A 23014-nucleotide genomic window follows, 5' to 3' on the forward strand; every position below is an offset into this window, starting at 1 on the left:
AGGAAGAAAAAACACAGCAAGGCTGAGTATATACACAAAAGTGAAATTTAAAAAGTGGAAAAGAACAAAAAAGTTGTCGCAAGCGGGGAAATCGTCTTCAAGTATCCAAAAAGTCCAAAAGTGCAAGATACGTACGGAGTAGTCATTCTTCCGATAGGCCTGTACAAGACGTTCTCGCTAAAGTCCCTCATCCGAGCGGTGTGTGCGTGGGAGACCCGTATTTTTGGATTCAAAAAAGCAGCATATGCAAAATGCGAATGGGGAAGAGCATCAAAAAAAAAACTGGTTAAACCATGCGGTCGTCCCGATTGGACGAACTAAATCCAAGACAACATTGATAACCTTCACCAATCCTGTTTTTCGGGTGCGATGTCCTAATCCCCGCTGGTAGACCAATCAAATCAGGAAACCCCGTTGATGTTTTTCACCTTCATCGCTTTGAAGAGCGAAGTATCCCCCACCCTTTGAGCTTCGAAAGCTTGAAGGGAAAAAGCCTAGGCTCCGCCTCGCTCGCTCGGTTACGAAGGATCCTCAGCCGCGGAAACGGCCCACCAGCTCTAACCCGTATAAGAATAATAAAGTGGATCCCGCCAAGGCTAGGCATGCGGAACAGGGTTTTTGAAAGCTGAATGTAAGTCGCACGGCAGATAGAACAGACTTTTGGGTCGAGGATATTCAATCCGAACCGTCCATTTGTAGACGACTAGAAAAACCGGGCCTTCCCGTATTTGAACGTGGGCCAACGCCTCTAGCTAAAATACACGATAAGAAGTACGAGGTATCGTATCAAAAGAAAAACCCCAATAGTAAGAACACCTCCCCAGAACTCCAGAAGCAAAAAAATTGGACGGAATGGGAGGAATGATCTAGAGCTCCATTTCCATGTCATCTCCAGGATCCGTTGCGTACCCTCCGCCATTTCCATTCCCATTCGTATCTCCAAACCCGCCTGCAAAGAGCCCTCCAAAACTCTGTTGCGCCGGGGCAGCAGCGGCAGCAGCAGCAGGAAATCCATTAGTCTCGCCATCTTTCTCAACTTTTTCTCCACTACCTTCCTTCTCCGTAACCCCGCTCCCATTCTCCCCGCCCCACAGCATCCCAACATACTGATTCTTAATGTCTGCCAGCCTCGTTATCAATCGAGACTTACTACTCCACCCCGCCAGCATGCCCTTCTCAAGGTTAACATACCCATTCAACCATCCATTGTCGACAAGTCCGAGTACAATACTTAAAATACTGCTCTCTGTAATAGTTTCTCTGAATTCTTTTTGTCCATTGATAGTTTGCCCAACAACCCTCGGCCGTAACCCGGCTCTGGTTACTAATGCCGCTTCGAGAATTTTATCCAGTCCTACGCTTTCAACTCCGTTTTTAGCGGTGCTCCCGCTAACAGCAAAGACGTTCTTGATAAGGTTTCTCCACATCAGGGTTTCGCAGCGGATCTCTAAGTCATGGAAGATATCAAAGTGCAACAACCATTTCTTCGATCGAAACAGTGCTCTTTCAAATCCCGTAAAATTACCGACTTTAATCGCTTTGATTATTGGTGAAAAAACCTCTCTGAGTTGTACCGCCTCTGGTAGATTATATAAGTCCGAGGATGGGAAACGGCCGAGGATGATATTACTCGCGACTAGGTGTATCAGAATTTTCCTTCGATTCCGAAGAAAAGATGGGTGGCAAAGATCGAATGCCTCTTGGAGAGTATTCGCAGCTTTTAAGAATTGGGCGGTTTGAAAACATTCTATGCCGATGTAGTAGGCGTATGTGCAGCGCTGTGCAACCGAGAATCGTGTGTCGGAGGTGATATTGATAGAGGGGAGGACGTTTTGAAGATTCACTATGATAGTCGTCATACTTCCTATCCTACCCATCTGATACACCTATTCGTCAGAAACGCATAATTAAAAGAACCGAGAAACAAGGAATATAACTACCTTCGACGCCAACTTAAACAAACAGTTGATAATCCCAACCGATGTCTCCCTCTTCCCAAGGTCATTAGGGAGCCGAACTCCCTTGAGCGAGACGTTAAATAACTTTTGCACAACAGAGTGTGCCTGTTCGGAATATTTGTAACTACCATCGTCGGCTAAATCATCGCACATGATACCAAGTCGTGTTATGTGCTTCGATCCTTCAAGAACAAGTACATTCAGAACCGCCCCATTGTTATTGTCAGCAGCACTGGATACAGCGTTCCTATTGAACAGTATTAGCATTGCACCTCCCCCAAGAAAGAAAGAAAAGATAAACAAAGGGACGACCATACATGAACTTTAGCAACAACTCAAACCGATGCGATAGACCGATATCCTGGCGGGCACTACGGAGGTAGAGGAGGTACGCTTGTACCATCCTCGCAATTGAGCTCCATTGGTCATCGGGGTCTATAATATCCCTAATAGCATCCAGCTCTGCATCTTCGTCTAGCGTCGAGCTCGCAAGCGCTTGTTGAAGGTAGGTGGTTGTTTTAGAAGGGCGGGTGTCGATGCCGAAGAAGAGGCCAAAGGCGTCTGCATCACCGGTCGTAAGGATCGAAGATAGGGCGGATAGCCAGTTTGAAAGAAACTCAGGCAGTGTCATGTTCCACTGCACTGATTCACTATCGAGGGTATCGAGGGAATGGCATTCGAAGTCGGTGGGCGGTGAGCAGGATGGTGGTTGGGTGTTGAACCAGAACTCGCTCGCACAGACGCGGGCGCGCAAAGCAGCATAGCCGGATCACGTGGTTAAAATTGGTCAAAAGTGGTATTTTGAGAAACAACACATTTTGACTTAGGCGGTCAACACATTTGGTTTTGTGTTGTCTCAGTCACCACTTCTGAAGCCCAAAGTTGTCATGTGACTTATCCACCAGCACAGACGTTCTGGCTGCCCACATGAGATTCTCATGTCAACCACCTGAGATTCTCAAGTGACCCCAATTCTTCATTCCAAATACATCATGTGACCTCCTACGCAGCAAGCTTACGTCATACCCACAAATCCTACATTAGCTTACTTGAAAACCTCGCAATAAAGAACAACAGATATCCCAGACTAAACAGATATGACAATACAATGCAGAGACACATCCCATCTAAGTAGAAAGGATTTAATTTTCACCACTAGCTCTATTGACTCCATATCTATGACCGCAAAAAGGCGGGATAGTATCATTATCAATTTTTGAATCCTACAGAAAACTCCCTTGAGCACAACATATTCCATCATGACAAGCCCCAATGCTATCTCGTCGCGTTTTAGCAAGAAATTGGAATGCTTGGAGACCAGGAAAGACGTTAAGTTATGTATCCCGAAAAGCCTTATATGCTGAAACAAGAGAGTTAAGTGCACCGATTGTATCAGATATCAGGAGAACTACACCAATGTTAATTGTGCATACGCCGTTCAAGACTGTAGAAGCCACATCATGAAGTACCCGAGGATCCCCACCCATCATCATCTATGTCCATTTGCCCTAAAGCCTCAGTTGGAACAATTGTTCCGCTAGGCTGGGGCAGAGGTTGACTATTCAGAGCCCTCGCTTCTATCAAATTAGACTCAATAGTGTTAACATCGAGACTTATAGCAGAAATTAGAGGAACACTCGGCGTATATGTATCTGCAGTCAACCTATTCGCGATCTGGCGCAATGAAAGACCCAAAATAAGCGGCGATATAACATCAGAGCGCGGCAGTATCGGCTCGATGACATTTGGCGGCGTGAAATATCTTGTTCTATCCGGCCAGTAGACACCGTGGTTATATTTCTTCAATGTGCTCGATAGGGTTATTCCTGGAAAAGGAGTTCGCGTATCATCTATCGTTTTTCGTTCGTCAGAGAATTCAAGGTCTCTCATCACTTCCCAAGGATCCCGTTGTTCCGGCATTTGGAGAGTATAATCTTCCGAGTGTCCCTCACTTGCTGTTTCGAAGTTGTCATTATCAATATCCATGAGGTCCAAAGGGCCATCACCCTGGGTATATGTATCGGATTCTTTTGGCGACCTGTTACTAGACTCAATAGCTGATCCGGTGCCCGCCTCATTTCCGTGCTCGTCGCCTGGCCCGCCTTTTAGCTCATTTCCTAGCTCTCCTCCCGGTCCAATGCCTAGACCCTCTTCCGGCTCGTCCCCTGACACCTCTCCCAGTTCGTTTCCTAGCCCCCCTTCCGATCTAGCACCTGGCACGGCGCCTGATCCACCAGCTGGTCCGCTACTCGGCCCACTACTAGGTCCACTACTTGCCCTAGGATCTGGTCCCCCAGTTGGACCATTACTCGAGGTACCAGTACCACCCGCCGCGGGTAGCGAACTAGGATTTGGGTTAGCCGGTCCAGGATTCATTGTAGAATCCTCCGTACTTTGCACAACGCGATTCGTAATACTCTCCAAGGGGACCGGTTGGCCTCGACGGTGTCCAGGTGGTGCATCGCCCGTAATAAACTGCGTCGGATCTTTCTCTTCTTCAACATCGCCAAGTCGGGACCAATCCACACCCCTACGTCGTGGCCGTTGCCGAGAGGTTTCACGGAGTCTGATTGCAACGAGCTGGTCAACAGATCCTTGGATCAACCGTCTGATATATTGAGACGTTACGAAGCTTTGATGTTGTTCCAACATAGCTCCGATCATTCTTAGGAAAGATCGGGCGCGGAATTCACCCAGTGTTGAGAATTGGTGACCCCGTTCGACAAGCATGAGGTCATCGGTGCCAAAACAAACCGCGAGTTCTTCGAATTGCCGTGGGGCGCTTAGTTCCTCGATAATCTCCTATTGTAGAAACCATAATTAGATAAATAAACCAGTCCAGAGTCCCAGTACCACTTTGAAAGCTGGGTTGATATCATGATTAAAAGGAATAAACCCACCCGTCCAAGCTGCTCGTCCGGATCAATCGTATCAGCATGGTAAACAGTCAGACATTTTCTAATACAAGACCTCCAGAGGTCAAGAGCGCCCAATTCTTGTAGACTGGCGCTGAAGCAGCCCTCCTTGTCTGTAGGATAATAGTCCGCAATTCGGTAAAATGGGTGGTTTGGTATATCCATATCCGAACCGGGGATAGGTTCACAAGCCCAAAATCTTTTCCATCCAATGCAAAAGTCATCGAGGGCTGGAAGTTGGGTACCGACGGCGGGCTCGATGATCCATGATACGCGAGGTGTAGGGATCCATGGAGGAGCCGGGGCCATTTTGTGATCGATCGCGGTGTGAGTATGTCTGCCCAGGTACTCGGGTACGTGTATTGCGTTAAGATGAGATTGATTCGATTGAGGCTTAGCTAGCCGACGAAGATGGACCAGCAGAGGAATGCATATTACCAATATATTCTCTTCCACAAAATATGTGCTTGTATTATCTTTTGAAGAAATTAACGTATCTATGCGTGTATAGCCAAATAATTGCGGATTTCATGTAAGACAGGACCGTGCGCGTATCAAGATGATTGATTAACTGATTTAAACTACTTCTTAAATACTTGATAGTAACTACTTAATACGGCCGAGTTTATTTAAAAAAACATTACAGCTTTCGCGTCGGGCTGGATGCAAAAAGCATAGTTTCCCAGTCGGCCTCTATTGCTACCGATTCTAGTCAGCACATGGACCTTTGAGACATGTCGACAGTGTTTCTCAGGATCCTAGGATTCTAAAAAGGTGTGTGTAACATTTCATATTTGGCAAAACCCAATATTGCAACAGTTGTAATCAATTTTCGTTTCGAAATTGAACAAAGTGAAGATATCTAATAATAGGTCAAATTGATGTATAGTATGTGCTCCCGAGTTACAAGAAAGTATGCCTAGACAAGTACTTCGATATTTGGATTTTTATCAAGTTACTATACACCATCGCCTTTGTTTGATATTGATTAAGCCGATAGCCGCAAGACTTATTTTAGTGATTTCGTAATGACTATCGTTTTCCCTTTGGATATATTTAGCTCTTCCTTCGAAGACCCGCCCAAAGTCGTATATCACGAGGCGATCATACGGCAGCCCCACGAGCGAGTTACCATTTATGAACAATCATGGCTCGTCGTCTCGGAAATAAATTTTATTTGCTATTGCGCATGCATTGTTAATTACGGCTATCCGCTATTAAAGCGTTTCTGGACCCTGGCCTCCCTGTAAATGATATACAAGACCCTTCATTCATTCGCATCGAGACTAGACTACACTCGTTTCAAGAATATTTATATATATTGCATAAACCACTTTCAAAATGCAAAGATATCCGCTAGCAACATACAACAATCCCGGAGGACGCAGAACCCCACGGCCCTATGCACAAATAGGATCAGGAGGAATTACCAGCGGCTTCAGAGGCGGAGGGATAACATGGACAGTAACAGGAAGGGGTGCATACCCAGCCAGACCCCCACAAGCTATCCTACCCCCTCTCCCCGCAAGTTCCTCGACCCTAAATTTAAACGACAGAATCTACAGTTTAAACTCCTCTGCAATAAACTCAGGCACAAGTATATGGTCAACAGCTCCACCAGCAATGCCACCACCGGGACCAGTCTATAGAACACCAATAGCCCCCGCAAATACACCCATAAGGACACCCCCAGCCGCAACCCCACCGATGACATATCGCAGCAGTCATAGCAGTCTGTCACTTCCAAACGTTATCCAAGCGCCAACTCCGAATATATCTTCTTCCACACTTTCAGGTTCAAGTTCAAACTTATTCGGTATCCCACTATCCAGAACCACCGCCACAAGCCAATTCAGCACTGCCTTACAAACTCCAAAACAAAGCTTCGCAAATCGCTACTCCGGTCGCCAATTTTCCGGTGTAACATGGCATCGGGATTCAATTGGTGCACATTACACAACAGACAATGGTCGTAACGGTAGAGTCTTCTGGAACTGTGTAAACCCCTCACAGGAGGTAAAACCACCTGGTGTAATGTGTGATTGTCCGTGTAGTGAACGCGATTGCTGTTGTCAGGATCTTACCGTTATATGTGAGCCAGATCGTGATTGTAATGGTTGTTTGAACATTCTATGTTGTGGATGCTGGTTTGGTAATGTTAATCCTGCGGCGAAGGCTAAACAGCCTTATGCATTTTGTGAGCCCTCTACGGGGTTCTTTCCGGTTAATGGACATCCACATGATCATCGTTTATATACGCCTCGTACATCTTTTCTAAATTATGTCTCCCCGTATCGTCCTTTCAGACAAACATGGTAGTATCTGTCTACTGCCATAAATTGATATCGATATGTATTTAAGTGTCACGATTGAATTTGGGAATATTGTATACTATCCATATAGTCAGTTCAGTACCGACTCCTGTATTCGAATCCTGATATTCATAGCCATTTTATCCCAATTAATTACTAGAATACTACTCAAGTCAACCAGGGCCCTGAAACCAGCCTCGTAGTATCTTTAACACTATTCCGTCTCTATTTCATTAAGTCTGCCAAATCCGAAAGCCCATGTCGCCTTGATCAACTCTCGATAATTTCTTAAGTGCTCTACCTCCCTCCCGGGAACACCAGCCCCCCAAGATACCCCTCAAAATTCCGTTTATGAGCACCCCCACTCCCCATCCCTACAGACCTACAAGTCCTCAACGTAACCCCCTTCTCCACCTTCCCAATCCCGAACAAACTCGCAAACTTCCTAATCACACGAGGTGTCATATGAGGATCCGTTTCTTTCGTCTCCATCAACTCCAAATCCTTCCTTTCCCTCCAAATCACACATCCACCTTTCAACCCCTTCCTAAACCCTTGCCTAACAACCCATTTCCCCCAGACATCTCTCCCATTAGTCCTAATCTGCGTAAACTTATAACCCCGATATTTCATCAAAAACATTTTTTTACAGCGTGCTTCGGAGTATGTTCCAATAGCGGTTCTGAGATAATCTCGACGAAACTGTTGGAGTAGACGCTCTAATACCGCCATTGTGGGGTCAAGGTGGAGTATTTGAGTACGTGAGCTAGGAGGAACAGTGACCAGAGTTTTTCGGGTAAACATCGCCAATGTTTCGGATGCATCGACTTCGTAGAGACTATTCGTTGAGATCTTGGTAGGATGCATTGAATCTGGTAATTGGCTGTATTTTTTCAATTTTAATCTTTTGCCGTGGACTACTTTTTTGTCGTCAACGCCGTTATTGTTGTTATTATCACCACCGTCGTCGTTGTCGCTAATGTCGTTCTCGCTGGCGGTTTCCCATCCGGGGTTTTCTGGATCTTGATACCCGTCAACTGCAAATCTTGAACCGGGTGGTCCATCTCCTCCTGTGACGATGGGAGTGATTGGAGATGGAGTTCGGAGTAGTAATTCTTGTCTTATAGCTGCAGCTGTCGAAGGGCGTTCACCAGCTTCTAGGGGAGTGGTATCATTTTGACTGGTAACCGGCAATGGTGCTAAATCTGGGGACCGTTGTGCTGGTGGTGGTCTTGGCCGTGGTGGTTGTGATGGGGGTGGTGGTGGTGGTGGTGGTGGTGGTGGTCGCGGATTTGGTTGAAAGATGGTGGCAGTGGGATTGCTCATGGCTAACCTTCGCTCGGGTCTTAGTCGTAGGGGAGTGCGGATTCTTCGATATCCTGCCGGGAAGTCAAAAAGTGGTATGTTTTCGTTTACTTGTACCATTTCGTGTAGTCGGGGGGGATATACTGATGTAAGGATTGCTATGCACGCTTTGTGGAGGATGAGGGATGTGGAGCGTGGTATACGTATCAAATGGGAGTAGAGGAAGTGGGGAATATGATATTTTGGAATCTATTTATTATATATTCTATTCTTCGAAGCAGTGTATTTATTACGGTATTTAAGCATGTCTTGTAGGACCGCTGATATCTGGGGTTGTAGATCATAGTAACTTCGTTTTAAGCACAATATTTACTTTATATAAATAAGTATATTTTCGAAATTCCGATTTGGTAGTGAAGTTGGGATTTATCTCCGGTTCACGCTGCAAGATTTATCTACATGGTCAAAATATCAAATAAAACTTGCCAGTTAGAATTAATTGTAGTTTATTGTAGCTATCTAAGCTAACTAGATAAAATCACTTACAAATCTCACAAGGAAAGTCAGCTTTGTGTTAATTAAGACCGACCCTGGCAAGACGGGCCTAGGCGTCTCAGATTCATAATATCTACACATATGGGATCGAATGTAACAGATCTAAATGATCCATGGTTTAATAGTATATTATATAGGTTATGTAATGAAGATAGGTTTCGTCGACATTGCGCCATACGGAAATGCGAATGCGTGCAGCCCAGCCCATGGATCCAGGGTCTCCGCGGGGTCCATAGCTGACCCAAATTACCGGTACCGAGTAGAATCCGCTCCGATAAGATACGTAACTGCCCAAAAGCTGTTAAAAGATTATATTCAAGCGCAAGCAATGCAACGTCTGTATGACAAGATTAAATCCGAATCCAAATCGACTAAACGGGGATCGAGTCGGGACTAACCGAAACGGAACATAACGGCAGGGATGTTGACGCATAACGTTATAACGTTATGCTTCGTTATGGTATGTTACGACAACTAAGGTTGAATAACGACGCTTCAACTTCAACTTTTTGCGATTGTATATTCACAAATTTACTATAAAGATGCTCTCAAATCTCTCTAGAATCGATTTATTCTTTCTTACCAGCATCAATACACAATAGTACCAGTTTTCTATTCAATTCAATTCCTCATATTGCTTTGACAATTCAATTCAATTCAGAACATCGACAACGCACCTAATTCGGAAATACCACACTCCACTTCAAAACCACTTTCGAATTCTCAAACTCCTCAAATCTCATTCAGGAAAAATGATTGCCCAATTTCTCCGAACTGCCTTCCGCCCCACTACGATGTGGTCTACTTCACGCTTCGTCCCAGAAAAAGCTGCCCCCTCTGAGATGAGGACATTTGTATGTTCCCTATACCCTCGATCACATTAAAAGTTTCCGGTCTAACGTGCGTTCTCGAAAATTACACAGTCTTCATTGCAAACTCCCACACCAAAGACTTTTACGATCTTTGGAACAGAGTACTCTAGGAAGAGAGTGTATACTATTGCTGGATTGGTAAGCACTCTTCTATATTGTTGATAGTTTTTAACTTTCGAGTTTTTATTAACTTGATTTGGTGGATTGTTTAGGTTCTTCTTGCGGATATGGCGATTTTTGATTATTATTACTTCTTCGCATCGAAGAAGACTGGAAATTGAAGATTTTGACAACTTTTTTGGGTCTTCGAGAGGGAAATTATAGGGCAGTTGGTATGATAGTTGTAGGGTTTTGGGATGGAAGTATTGGCATAGGAAATCTTTATCTTTTTGGATCGTGGGAAATTGAAGTTTTAAAGGAAAGCAAGGGGTATTAATACTAGGAAATATGTATATTGGCGCAAAAATGGAATTAACGTTGACTCTACTCTCGTCTTCGCGCTGGTGTCGACATCTACGAAAGTAATACTGTCAAAACACAGCAGCATATATCCATATGCGTCTGGGCCAGTAGACCCTTTATTGGATGCCTCCCAGGAAAGTTATTTTGTTCTAACGATAATGTCCATGGTTTTGGTCATTCGCCTTCTTCAGGATGTGATAATTGTCTTTCGGCGTGTTGTATGCTGGAATTTATCGTCTGATTCCGATTTCTGAGTTGCAAGGCCGAAGTTTGAAAATAGGACCACCAACCGTCTCTTTCTTTTCTTTCCCCACAATCTGCATCCTCGCGTTCTTCATTTCCATCTCCAGTACTCTCTTCATTCGCATTCGATTTCGTCGAAAAGACTAGCTTTACAACCAAACTATCGACTTCACAGCTAGAGTTCTCATTAGATATTTAGACTTGCTTCGGTTATCACACATTTTCTTCAACATCCTTTCATCTCGATAGCCAGTTCAACAGATGGAGCCTCGTGAAAGCAAGGGCCAATCTTCGACCTTCCCAACGCCCCCAGCTGAGGACCCTCCTCCCTTGGAAAACAATGACACAGAGGAGGATCAAGGATGGGACACAGAAGGCGAAGCTGATGAAAGATCGGCCACGGGTGGAAAAGTTGACCCAGGATGGGACATCGCAGGAGCAGAGGAACTAGAGTGGAGTAGTCCAGAAGCAGCTCCACTCGAAACTCCAAATGGTTAGAGCTCCAAAAACTTACCTGTCGACAATTAAACAGAAGACTGAAAATAATATAACAGCAGAAATTCAGGAACCCACGGCATCCACTGCACCAGAAGTTCAGAATGATACTGAAGCTCACAAAATCTTCCGTTTAAAGAATATCCCTCGACCATGCAAAATCAAAGCATTAAGATACCATGACATCTATGAAGATGTCGCAGATCTTAGTGGTATTAGAATGTGCTGCGCTTACGTCAAATCTATCGATCCCACACAACCAGCTACCGCCTATCTCGCGATCAGATCCTTTAACGAAAACCCCTACGCCGCAGTAATGTGCTTCAACATTTATCCCGAAGCAATCGAGGACATCTTTTTCGATGTGGAACAATGTGTCGTAACGGTTAACTATGATCCGAACAAATGTGAAAAAACGATGCCAATTGCGTTAGCCCAAAACCCGGACCTGACGAAGATATTCACTACTATCCTCAAGTCCTCAAATATCCAAATCTATCTAGACAGCCCAGCACCGATCTTGCGAAGGACGGCGGCGGGGTTCTTGGACGTCTTGCGTGGGAAACGACAATTAATGGAGGAAGTCAAGAAGAAAATCTACGGGGGTGTTCTTCCGGTCCCTATGAGGTCCCAACTAGTATATCAAAGGTGCTGGGAGATAGCGATAAAGGAAGAATTTGAGGCGGAGGCTGCGGCTATTAAGGAGCGTTTGGGGGGTAGAATAGGACTCGCTCTGAACTGCGATAATAGCGTACAAGTTTATTACCCTCGGGGTAAGATGTACACGAACGAAATCCATAAACTTGAGGGCAGGCCAAGTTTCAAGATCCAATTCCCTAGTGGGAAAACTATTCAAGCATTTGCAAATCCAAAACAAGTCGATAGATACAATGAAAAAGGATTTCTTGAGCTTTCTCTATCCAACAGTTCGGAAGAAGACTTCGGAGAGATAAAAAAGTCGTCCGCCGGAGAATTAACGTAAGTTGAGTGATCTTGTAACAGTTGCGTTGAATGTACTAATTTCCGTTCAGTCTGATTCCCCGTGCCTCTGATACGAGGAAGCGACGAGAAGAATTTACGATAAATGGGTTGATGAATGCTCTAAACGAAGAGACTTTGATAAGTTTCCAATCTTTGATGTGGGCTAACCGTCCCACCGAAATCGGCGAAACTATCAACAACGAACTTGAGAATTCCACGATATTCAAAAACCTCGACAAGTTCCAAAAAACGGCATTTCAGCATATCCTCCACGAGGAAAAAGATGCAGGGGAAATTGTGCTAGTATCCGGTCCCGCTGGTACTGGGAAAACGTTAACCGCGGCTTCCTCCATCGTAGCCGCAATGAAGCACCAGCCACAGAGACTCCCAATCCTCGTTATCACTGAGAAGAATACTGCAGTCGCGAATATCTTCACCGCTTGCATCAAGATTCTAGGGCAGGATACCGCTGATTTCAATATCTTATTTCTTCAATCAAAGTTCGCTACACTGACGCTGAAAGAACGAAACCGTGATGTTGCGGATCTAATTTACCCTTTTACCATGAAGTCAAAAATCAAGGACAAAGGAGGAAAACCGGAGGAACTTTCGTGGACCGATTTCAAAGCCGAAATATTGAGCGAACAAACTATAGTCTTTACCACAATTAACCTTATGTACCAGACTAGAAGCTCCTGGAAAGACTTTTCGCCAAAAATGCTAGTCTTAGACGACGCGGCGGCAACAACAGAACTAAACTCGCTTTTAGCATGGTTAATGTTCCGCCATTCGATTGGTAGATTCGTGCTCATAGGAGATGAGGCACAATTGAAACCGTATTCTATTTCTGGAAACGGTCAGATGCTCACCAGTTTATTTGAAAGACTCAGAATATCAGACTGGCCGACAGCAAATCTTCAAATGAATCACCGTATGGCCGACGACGTTTCCGCTCTGGCAAAAACCGCGTTTTACCCCAACCGGGAGCTCGAAAATGCGGAATCAACCATGTATTCTTCAGAATCGGTTGATATACGTGGGGTTTTAGCACATATTTTCCCCGGTTCACAAAAAAACGTGATCTGGAGTAATATCACCGGGACTGAGTCAAGAATGGGACAGTATACGTACCATGATAAAAAAAAAGGCGTCTGTCGCATTGTATATGAACTAGTCGCCTGTGGGATTAAGCCGAACAAAATCGCAGTTCTGACAGGATATTCCGGCCAACTATATCACCTAGGCAAGGAACTAGCTTATATGAAGTCGCAAGGCCTACAGGTCCGAAGCATAGATGACTATCAAGGATTAGAAAAGGAGATAGTCATAATCTCTTTCGTACGTTCGAACAAAGGTGAAACAGTAAGTTCTTTCAAAAGCATATTCTTTGGGATTCTTAACATAAATGTTAATATAATGTTTTCTATAGATTGGCTTTATGTGTAAAAAGAACCGACTATGTTGCGCGGTATCTCGCGCCAGATTTGCAGAGATTCTTGTCGGAAACTTCGATATGATGAAGCTGGTTAGTATTATCAATCCACAAGTGGTTATGTATTGTCCCCGAAGCTTTAGGGTCTAATTATTGTAAAAATTCCTTAGATTTGCGAGGGCGAGACAGGGAAAAGGTCCCAAAAGGGAATGACGGGTTTTATAAAAGGAGATAAAATAGAAGTTTGCGACTTACCAGAGACGACGTCAATTGATATCTCAAAGATCCCCGCTGAGATTCCGAAGGAAGAGACCACCGAAAAGAAGGATGAAGATGAAGACGAGTATGGAGATGAAGATGAAGACGAGGATGAAGACCAAGAAAAGGATGAAGAGGAGGAGGAGGAGGAGGAGGAGGAGGAGGAGGAGGAGGAGGAGATTGCTTAGCGGGAGGTGGAAAAGAAAGTAATTTAAAATGCATACGGAGATATTACCTTTACTATTATCGATATTACTAGAAACTTGTAGCCGGCTTGCAGTGACACTTAAACCCGAATATCATAAGTTAAAACCGTAATTCTAAATCATCAAGTTATAATTCCCCGTTGTAATACTTTGCTTGATTTCGGACGTGCCTACCCAGCTACCTACCTATCCATTCAACTAGTAAACTACCTATAAAGCTATTAGCACGCTTAGAGGCTAGTGAGCTATCTTCCAGCTAATAACCTAGGTATTTACTTGACGAGTTAGCTAAATATTAAATAGTTGATACTGGTTTGTTAACCGGATAAAGAGTTCACTACCCAAAACGTACTACTGATTAGGTAAACAATTTAGTAGCAAACGTACGAGCACCTACTAGTAAGTAAGTCAATTAAGGTGATAGATTTCTTGTCATGATGGTTGGTATTGCATTGCAGGTGTTCTAAATACACACCTTTCCGGTACAGTGTCTATATATAGAATACATGGGAATCTACAACGTGCTTCTGTTGTCATGTCTGAGATCAATTGTTCAGCTATTAATATTTCCGTTTTTATTTGTCCCTTTTTTGGTTGCATGCTTGCAGTCGGTAGATCAGCACCCAGAAGAGCATTCCTGCGGAGGTCATTTAAGAAATTTAAATTATAAATACTACTAGTTGGCACCAGTGATGATGGGTTGATCTTTAGAATTATATTTCTTTCTATTTACTTAACTATATAAAGGGAACCCCCCTTCGCCCCTTCCCTTCCTTTTCACCATCACTTCCATCATAAAGACAACCTACCTTTGACAACCTATATATCCTACTCATCGATTATTGCTCAATCTCGATTCTCGCTATACATATAGAGAATATTAATACCTCGCACCACTAGCACCCTGAAATATATCTGTAAGTCAACAGCCTTCCCCCTTTCCCTGTAAGATCCCAAGCGCTTAATATACTTGCTGCTATACAAAGAATTTCTAACAAGGGACTCATACTGATATACAACAAGAAAGACTTCCATACCAAACCTACCAAAAATGAACTCGCAGAGTCAGAATCTGTTCAAGCTATGTCTTGAAAGCGAAACTTTACAGGCTATGAAGATGTATCCTCGAGGAGCCCAAGCAGTAGTTGGAGACATCATCACCCTTGTTAAGGAACATCTTGGCGACGGAAACTACCAAGTGTATCCTTTTCCTGAATCTCTCGAGGAACCTTTGTGCCAATACGAAGCTCGCACATCTCGATTTGTCGTCTTTACCGTCCATCGGGTCGAAGACGTAAGAAGACTGTCCGGTTAGGTTGCAGTTGAGCGGAGCGTCGACTAAGGCAGCATACGAACCGGAATTATTAGATCGACCAGGACCTACGCGTGGGGTTAAATTCGGTCATCGACGATACGATCGCGCACGAAAATTGGGGCAAACTAGCGATTCTTCTTGAATAGCCGGAGTATTCTCTAGCTAAAGAGAATTATTATTCAAGGATATTTTTATGGATGGTGGGGATCGGTGCAGCGAATTTAGCCGGTGGAATATTCTAGTAAAGTTTTCCGAGCATGAGAGGCTAGATCTCCTTTCTAGACGGAAGCTCTTTCGAATGATACTGCTCCCGGAAGCTTAACTCCCTCGCCTTTACCTCCCATATGGGTACGAGTGGAAACATCTTCAATAGACTCTATTTTCCCGTTTTTATGTTCTATATACCTATATGCTCTTAGCCAAGTTATGGTAGTTATTAATATTACCTACATAGCCTCTATTTATAACGGAATCCTAAGTGTGAAAAGCGTCGGAGCGATCGATATCACCAAACTCTTTCAGTTCCTAACTACCCTGGCGAGGCCAAAATATTTACTAGCTTTGTGCCACATCGCATATGCGGAAAGGGCTTCTATAGCGAATTGTAATTAGAGGCAATGCTAATGATAGAGGTCGTGGAATCGAAGGAAAACAACGCCCCAGCATATACCATTATAGTTACCGATCCTATAGGTCTTTTGGGAGCATTTACAGACAAAGTCGATTTGTGAAGCCTTTGGATATATTTCCTAGTAAGATTGATGAGACAGACTTCCGTATAAATTTAATTAATTTGAAAGTTTGCAGCAACTTGTATATCCGGTGTTTATAATTTAGCTATCGCGGTAGAAATAATGACACTATGAAAGTAAATTGACAATTGGTGTTTGAAAATCAGGACGGGAACGATATCGATGTATCTCGCATCAAGTCATGAATCAAAAGTCACAAAGGGGAGGGGTAAAAGAAACCGAGTTGGAGGTGCTGTCAATTGAGAATAGAATGGAATAGGGAGGATTGTATAGCCGCCGATGATAGTACTAGTTATAGTCCATATGATTCTGATTATACTACATACTGGCAATTTTTAAGAATAGTCCTCCAAGGAAAACACTTCCAATGAGCTTCAGAGACTAAATGGCCAAGTAAGAAGGTAATAACGTTATAAACTTCGAGGCTCGGTGGACGATTCCCAAAATTAGAATGACCACGGGGTCTATAAATCTAGTGACACTAGATCTCTGATCGAATCTGATCGAACACCCTATCATCGTCTGAGCATCGTTAATAGGTAGACCAGTAGCCAAAGAGGAGTTCAGGCACACATGTGGCTCAATTGAGGCGTGTCGCCGGTGTATACTTGTGTGGGTACTAAGTAAGTATAAGTAGAGCTACAAGATATGTTGCCTTATGCCACACAGTTACCAGACTGCTGTTTGTAAAAAAAAAAAGAGAGACAAGCCCCGAATGAATATAAAAAATCTTGGTCATGTTTTAGCCTCATTACGAGCACGTTATAACAGTACAATAATATGAATAAGACTATGTTTATCCTATGAAACCACTGAAATCCTAATAATGTAGCCCACCAGACTTATTGCCTGTGAGAAACGCATGCATACGTAGTGTAATTATAGTGGACAAGATGGTGAATTCTGATCTAATATTTTCTAGTCTAAAACAAGAATATGAGAGTGAAAAGTTATGATACTTCTCGCAACGTGAAGACGAAAACTATCATAGCTAGAATAGTCGTGGTAGCGGCTAACCATATCTGCACCCCTTTGTCGTTGGCAAACTTGTAAAGGATTACCGCCATCATGAACTTATAGATGGGGTCTAGAACACTGATGAAGAATTTCAACTCCGGCCGCAATGTTAGACGGACGTCTAAGGTGATGGTTCCTGTGAGACGGAATGAGTTCTCGATTTGGAAGTGTGAACCAGGACCATAAAGGTTGATATCGGTTCTAGTTAATTTTAGGTCTCTTGGTGTGCAATGCTAGTATGTATTAGCCAGCTGTGGATATATACACCATGACCAGAAAACTGGAAGAACGGAAGATAAGTGGGATGAAATATATTACTTACCAAAACGTAAACTTTTGAGATAATGTACCATCTTATCCCCAGATGTCCGCGAGGAATATTAGACTCCAGCCACCTTAACCAAGTATTGTCGGAAGACCTGTTTGCAATCAGGGCCACGCGAAGCTTTTCCCCGTCGTCTTGAAAGTTTGGTTTGTTGCCTTGCCAGAAGAACAGAGGGAAGACATATCGTCTGTGCGGGTTTGCGAGATTGGACATGGTTTCTTTCTGTTGATGAGTTATCTGAGGCAGAGTTTGTGTATGTAAATAGATCGAAAGGGAGATAAAGAAGTGTGAGTTTGCGGGAGTGTGAGGGCTTGATAGCTAGCATTATCTACTGTCTACTCTCCTGAGGTTGCTTTCTTCAATGGCTGTTGCCAGCTCAGCTCAGCTAAGCCGGCTTATGCTAAGACTGGGTTGCTACTGTCTACGCTATGTGAGCCCCAGGAAGCGACTCCCAGACTACGGGAGTTAGTTATATTTAAAGCTCTAGCTATTGTCATCTTACTGTTAAAAGCATCGCCTATACATATATCCCTCATACTCTACCCCTATCATAAACGCCGCTGACTAAACGGAACCTTTACAGATTATATCTTCACAAGGGACTGATTATTCCCAAAATTCTACTATTGAACATTAACCGGCGTGCTAATAAAGTATCGAAGCTTTAGCCAATTTGAGAACCCAATACTTTTAGCAAAAAGTCTTCTTAAACGGAAACATATGTACATCATTTGATATGAAGGTTTCTCCATTGACTGCTTTCTCCTCGCCACTGCTATTTCTAGAGGCCGTGTGGATGACTACCCAACCAATCGATACTGAAGAGTGCTAGCGGGTGTCAACCGGTTACACGAAAGGACCACTTGCAAGACCGTATGCTTAAACCTGTGTAGCTAAACCATCATGAGAGCTTAGTTTGGGCGGCCCTCGGTGATATATTCTACGCCTAGGCTCAGACCACCCATGCTTATAATTAACCTGGCTTGAGATCCCACTACAATCACCTAACCCCCCACCAGCCTCCAAAGCCCTGTCCTTTAGTGGGCGATCAAACTCGCCTGACTCCAATCTCTCGCACCCCACGTAATAAGGCACGAGGCCCTTATAACTCTCCGGATAGACGGCGGTATACTTCATCTCATAGGGGTCCCCGAGGACCGAGGTATCAAATTCATCTTCAATAAGGTAGACTTTGGGTCTTGGGTCCTCCGGAGGTGGGCGATAGTACTCGACGATAACTATGGCTCATCCCGTGTCAGTATTAAAACCGAACTTAAGGTTTGATGATAGCAGAGATCTCCCCAAGCGACTTACTACCAGCCATGTCATGCCTTCTTAACTCTATTGGGAGACTCTTTGGATGAACAGAGTAATGGAATTCCTTCAAGCCAGACTCAGGATCCGAACGGTATGTCTCAATCAAAAGGATGGTTCGGAGACCGGATTTATAAAGGTGTTCGGGAGCACGACGTGGAGGATTGTAGTATTTTTTCTTGTTGGAACCGGGAATTAAGATTTCTAATCCCATCTCTATCTGCTGAATTTATCCAAGTAACTTGAAGGGTAGGCGAGTCATGATTCTTCCGGACGGGTTTAAATAGGTGGGAATGATTGTATTGTATTCGTCGATAGCTATAGTAGAGATATTGATATTGATGTTTTGTGTTTTAAATTTGGGCGTGCACGTGTTGAGCTAATGTAGCCCAATATGAGCTGCAAGATAGTTTATATTGCCTTCTAGGGAAACTTTCTCAGTGGTTCTAGAAGCTGGACGTCCTGGAGCTTAACGCCGACTACGTCTTTTGTACATATCGCGGAGATAATTCCCCCCCCTTCCAACCATCCGGTATGTCCGATACTTCCGAGTGATAATCCTCGGTGATAATTCGAATTAATTCCCGGGACCTCCTAGCACATATTATGCATCATCTAGCGAGATTCCAAGCACTACCTATGTTAAGATACATATCGATCTAAAGTATATATTACGGCTAAGCTTAATTGTAAAGGTACGAGTGTAACAAGATGCCTGGTATCGTGCCATGCCATGCGCGGGCTTGCTCAGTACGTATGCCATAGCTTAGAATTGGCATCCAGGCTACTATATAACCTAGGCCAGCCATAGGCGTGCCCACAAAATACGGCACGTGACCTGCGTGGGGTGATAACGAGTTTATTAGTCTCAAATGGGAATGCTATGATCATATATGGGTTCATGGATTTTAAAGGCTAAAATCTACATAAGTACCAATGTAGGTATATAAAATAAGCATGCTTAGTGTAGTTATCCAGGATACATCTGAGTAAATACAATCTTTTACTAGTAGTATTGCACACGCGTATCGATACTTCACTTTACATTTATACTGCAATGCGAAAATTTGTGCGAGTGGTAAAACTCAACCGCGGATGTCATAAGATCTACAGACCTACGTACAACCGCTGTGAGAATACCAAATCTAAAGCTTCCAAACTTCGACGGCTTGTTCTGTGTAGCTCTGGTTTTTTTAATATATCTTGAAGAATACGAAACTTGATTGTAGAACGAATATTCACAGCTTCAACAGAAAATGATGTTCTAACTACTCATTCTATTACCCAGTTAGGTAATTTTCATAATGATACATGTAAAAGTCGGTGAGATCTAAGGAGCACTTTAAATTTGGGCTTTTGAGGTAGTTTCTGAAGGAACTATAATTTCTCCGGCAGTTCATATATATTACCTGTTCCAAACCGGCGGGGTTTTTTATAGAATTCTGGCTTCATCATGTTTTATGTATACTATGCATAGGCCCGATGGTCTTTTTGGATAGATGCTATCTGGTCTATCTACAGGATATATTATCGATAGGGCTATTGGAGTGCATCGACTCGCCCATTCTATAGATGGGAATAAAACCGAAGCTAGTTTGCTGCACGAGGAATGGGTGTGAAATGAAGCATATAAATAATGAATAGCCTTGATACTAGAAAATCTGGTCTCAAAAACCGGATAACACGAAACCGTAGCTGTTAGCTGTATGGGTTTGATTCTTACCGTGTAACCATAACTTTAATAGGTCAATTTCCAAACAAAGTGCTGCCCTTTGTGACGTCTGGGGACGAGACTAATCAAGTTAAGGCTCATAATCGACGGTTGCTGTCTAACAATATTTTCCCTTCCCTTTTGACGGGCTTCCTGTAACCATGTAGACCTCGTTTAAATTTGGGCTTGTAGATTTGTTGGTACTTGCGGTATTTCGAATTTGAAGGGGTCTAGCGTTCGTGTAGAAACCCTTGCTTGACCGAAGACAAGGTGGGTGGGCTCCGGGCGCTATCGATTTGCAATTGGCTAACTTCGCTGGCAATGTTTACTTATGTCTAAACACGAACATGATTTGGGCTCTTATACTCGCCCCGGGTGGCCGCCTAAACTCATATACCAGAAATATAGTTAGCAATATATCTTATTGGTCAAGCGTAGGTAATTAAGCACCGCATAATTGAACGTTCGTCCTCTAGCAATACACTAGTGTACAAATATGCATACGGTTACATGTATTCAAGCACAAAGCCTATTAGTATATTTACTTGAATTAGCCCGCTAATTTATATTATTAAGTAAGCAGTTGGAATAAGTTCGCACAAGCCAAACCTCAAGGTAGTTATCGAAATCATATAAAACTTGACCGGAAACTTATATAGCGGCAAAGCTTGGATGTATGAAGGAATACTTGAGATTTGAAATCCAGGCGGGCTAAGATCGGTGGTGGACATATATTTGTTCATTTTTTATTCGATCCCGTATTAATATTTATTGTATTTATTATATGTGGAGGATATCATTAGCCAATCCGTGTCCACCACAAAAGGATAACCAACCTAATATAATATTGGGAGTACACAGATCAGATCTAAGTTGATTAGTCTACATCCGGTTTTGAAATGTAAATCATAAGATTTATTTCATGTTCCAACTGCACAATCGCAATTTCAGTCGTCAATATTTTAGCGCTCCCGCCTCAATCCCAGTTTACACCGAATCCTGAACCAATATTCTAGAAAAGAATTACCAACCCTCAAAAACTATACAAAACAAAAGAAATAAATATGTAGAGTCGATATTCAAAACCCAGAACGTCTAGGAGCATAACTAGACTAGACTCCCCCACGGCGATGGAGCTCATCAGGAATCAACTCTATTCTCAACTACAAGAGCTAGATACTTTAAAGGACTCGAACCGCCTCACGTGACCATAATATAATTTAAATATTTTCCTGATTGACCTTTGCTTTGCTCATTTCTCTAAGAAACCCACACGCACACAACGAAAAATCTATGGGCGAACACCGATAAATATTTTGAAAGCAAATCCAAACGAGGCTACCACAGCTGATATAGCCCTAAAATGCATTTCCGACTACCTGGCGGAGTTCAGGAAGGCTGGCATCAGAATTACAGAAGACGGTGCCCAATTTATGAAAACCGCCTATTCTTCCAGATTATCTTATCGCAACCTTCAAAGCCCGCTTGCTTTATTGGACAGACTCGAAAGAGAAGTACTGCGCAGCTCCGCCAAAGCACCGGGTAGTTTATATTAGACCGTGTGTTGTATGGTTTACGAGATCAGTTTATATCGTACCCTCGGAAAAGATCCTAAAAAATCAGCTTGGAGATCAACAATGATCTTTGATGTTTGCATGGAGTCTAATGTTTTCAAAATATGTGAGGCCCTTTATTCTCGGTCTGACATACTCAGGAATATGGTAGCATACGTGTCTCGTACCCAGCCCCACGCAAAAAAATCTGTAGCATACGAAAAAGAAAATAATATTTCGGTTCAAAAATGGCATTCGGGTTTGCGTAATCACTGGTTGTGGGAATGGCTTGAGCTGATGCTGACTACTGGTATTATTGAGGTGGAGGATGTCGATGACTTACCCGAGCCTTTCAAACTTAAAGATGTTAAAACTAAAACCTCGAAGGAGCCCTAGGTGGGTTAATCACGAAACTTAGACTGGCGAAAATCGATAACTCTCACCACTCCGAAAACGGCGCCGTTATCTGAGACTTTTTCGGGGCTCGTTATACGGATATTATCGTGTCTGTAAGTCGCTGCTCTCGGCAGATAATACTACATACGGAAGGAGAAGAGAGACAAGAGGCAATTTCTTGTTTGTCAGTAGCGGATTCTCTATGGGAACCTCGATATCATGAAGGCAACCATGGACAATAATAAAATTCCACTTATCACTTAAACATAAAGTTTGATATATTCGTAGAGAGTACAGTAATCGGAATTAGCGTATGGAACCAGCTATAAATATATTTTAGAGAGAGGTACTACTAAGTTACTTGCCCCCGTTCATATATATGGTGACCGATATTATAAGTTATTATTGTTTCTCTCCTTCCTACTCCTATCTTGTTTCTGCTTTAAGATTCCTGTTTGGTGTATTCTTTAAATTTGCTACGGCGTGGCTCACACCGGTTTGGGTGGTTTGATTTGGTTTAGATTTCTCAGATCTAGCGCCTCTCTCTTTCCTACAGCTATTTTTGATAGTAGTGGGCTTTGATCTTTTAGGATAAGCAATGCCCTGCTCATATTCGAAAGAGACCGCTAGCAGGGTT

At 43.3% G+C, this 23014-nt stretch overlaps 8 protein-coding genes across 8 annotated transcripts; 3 read left to right on the forward strand and 5 right to left on the reverse strand.

The window, feature by feature from the left end:
* Positions 1–866: 866 nt before the first annotated feature.
* Positions 867–2589, reverse strand: AOL_s00117g69 (uncharacterized protein; the record flags this gene model as incomplete). The annotated part of the gene is made up of 3 exons (XM_011127232.1): positions 867–1877; positions 1941–2205; positions 2276–2589. 3 exons carry the CDS (start codon positions 2587–2589, stop codon positions 867–869), a joined length of 1590 nt encoding a protein of 529 aa, XP_011125534.1.
* An 827-nt stretch (positions 2590–3416) lies between these two features.
* On the reverse strand, positions 3417–5182 carry AOL_s00117g70 (uncharacterized protein; the record flags this gene model as incomplete). The annotated part of the gene is made up of 2 exons (XM_011127233.1): positions 3417–4760; positions 4859–5182. 2 exons carry the CDS (start codon positions 5180–5182, stop codon positions 3417–3419), a joined length of 1668 nt encoding a protein of 555 aa, XP_011125535.1.
* Positions 5183–7482: 2300 nt separating this feature from the next.
* On the reverse strand, positions 7483–8511 carry AOL_s00117g71 (uncharacterized protein; the record flags this gene model as incomplete). Its single annotated transcript, XM_011127234.1, has 1 exon — positions 7483–8511. One exon carries the CDS (start codon positions 8509–8511, stop codon positions 7483–7485), a length of 1029 nt encoding a protein of 342 aa, XP_011125536.1.
* Positions 8512–9797: 1286 nt separating this feature from the next.
* Positions 9798–10198, forward strand: AOL_s00117g72 (uncharacterized protein; the record flags this gene model as incomplete). The annotated part of the gene is made up of 3 exons (XM_011127235.1): positions 9798–9899; positions 9969–10055; positions 10130–10198. 3 exons carry the CDS (start codon positions 9798–9800, stop codon positions 10196–10198), a joined length of 258 nt encoding a protein of 85 aa, XP_011125537.1.
* A 685-nt stretch (positions 10199–10883) lies between these two features.
* On the forward strand, positions 10884–13976 carry AOL_s00117g73 (uncharacterized protein; the record flags this gene model as incomplete). The annotated part of the gene is made up of 5 exons (XM_011127236.1): positions 10884–11115; positions 11177–12095; positions 12149–13460; positions 13528–13623; positions 13701–13976. 5 exons carry the CDS (start codon positions 10884–10886, stop codon positions 13974–13976), a joined length of 2835 nt encoding a protein of 944 aa, XP_011125538.1.
* Positions 13977–15045: 1069 nt separating this feature from the next.
* On the forward strand, positions 15046–15455 carry AOL_s00117g74 (uncharacterized protein; the record flags this gene model as incomplete). The annotated part of the gene is made up of 2 exons (XM_011127237.1): positions 15046–15288; positions 15363–15455. The coding sequence occupies 2 exons, from the start codon at positions 15046–15048 to the stop codon at positions 15453–15455; spliced, it is 336 nt and encodes a 111-aa protein (XP_011125539.1).
* Positions 15456–17011: 1556 nt separating this feature from the next.
* AOL_s00117g75 (uncharacterized protein) lies at positions 17012–17616 on the reverse strand (the record flags this gene model as incomplete). The annotated part of the gene is made up of 2 exons (XM_011127238.1): positions 17012–17311; positions 17401–17616. 2 exons carry the CDS (start codon positions 17614–17616, stop codon positions 17012–17014), a joined length of 516 nt encoding a protein of 171 aa, XP_011125540.1.
* Positions 17617–18282: 666 nt separating this feature from the next.
* On the reverse strand, positions 18283–18931 carry AOL_s00117g76 (uncharacterized protein; the record flags this gene model as incomplete). The annotated part of the gene is made up of 2 exons (XM_011127239.1): positions 18283–18641; positions 18718–18931. 2 exons carry the CDS (start codon positions 18929–18931, stop codon positions 18283–18285), a joined length of 573 nt encoding a protein of 190 aa, XP_011125541.1.
* Between the last annotated feature and the right edge of the window lie 4083 nt (positions 18932–23014).

Source organism: Orbilia oligospora (assembly GCF_000225545.1).
Source record: "Orbilia oligospora ATCC 24927 unplaced genomic scaffold scaffold00117, whole genome shotgun sequence".
Taxonomy (NCBI): Eukaryota; Fungi; Ascomycota; class Orbiliomycetes; order Orbiliales; family Orbiliaceae; genus Orbilia; species Orbilia oligospora.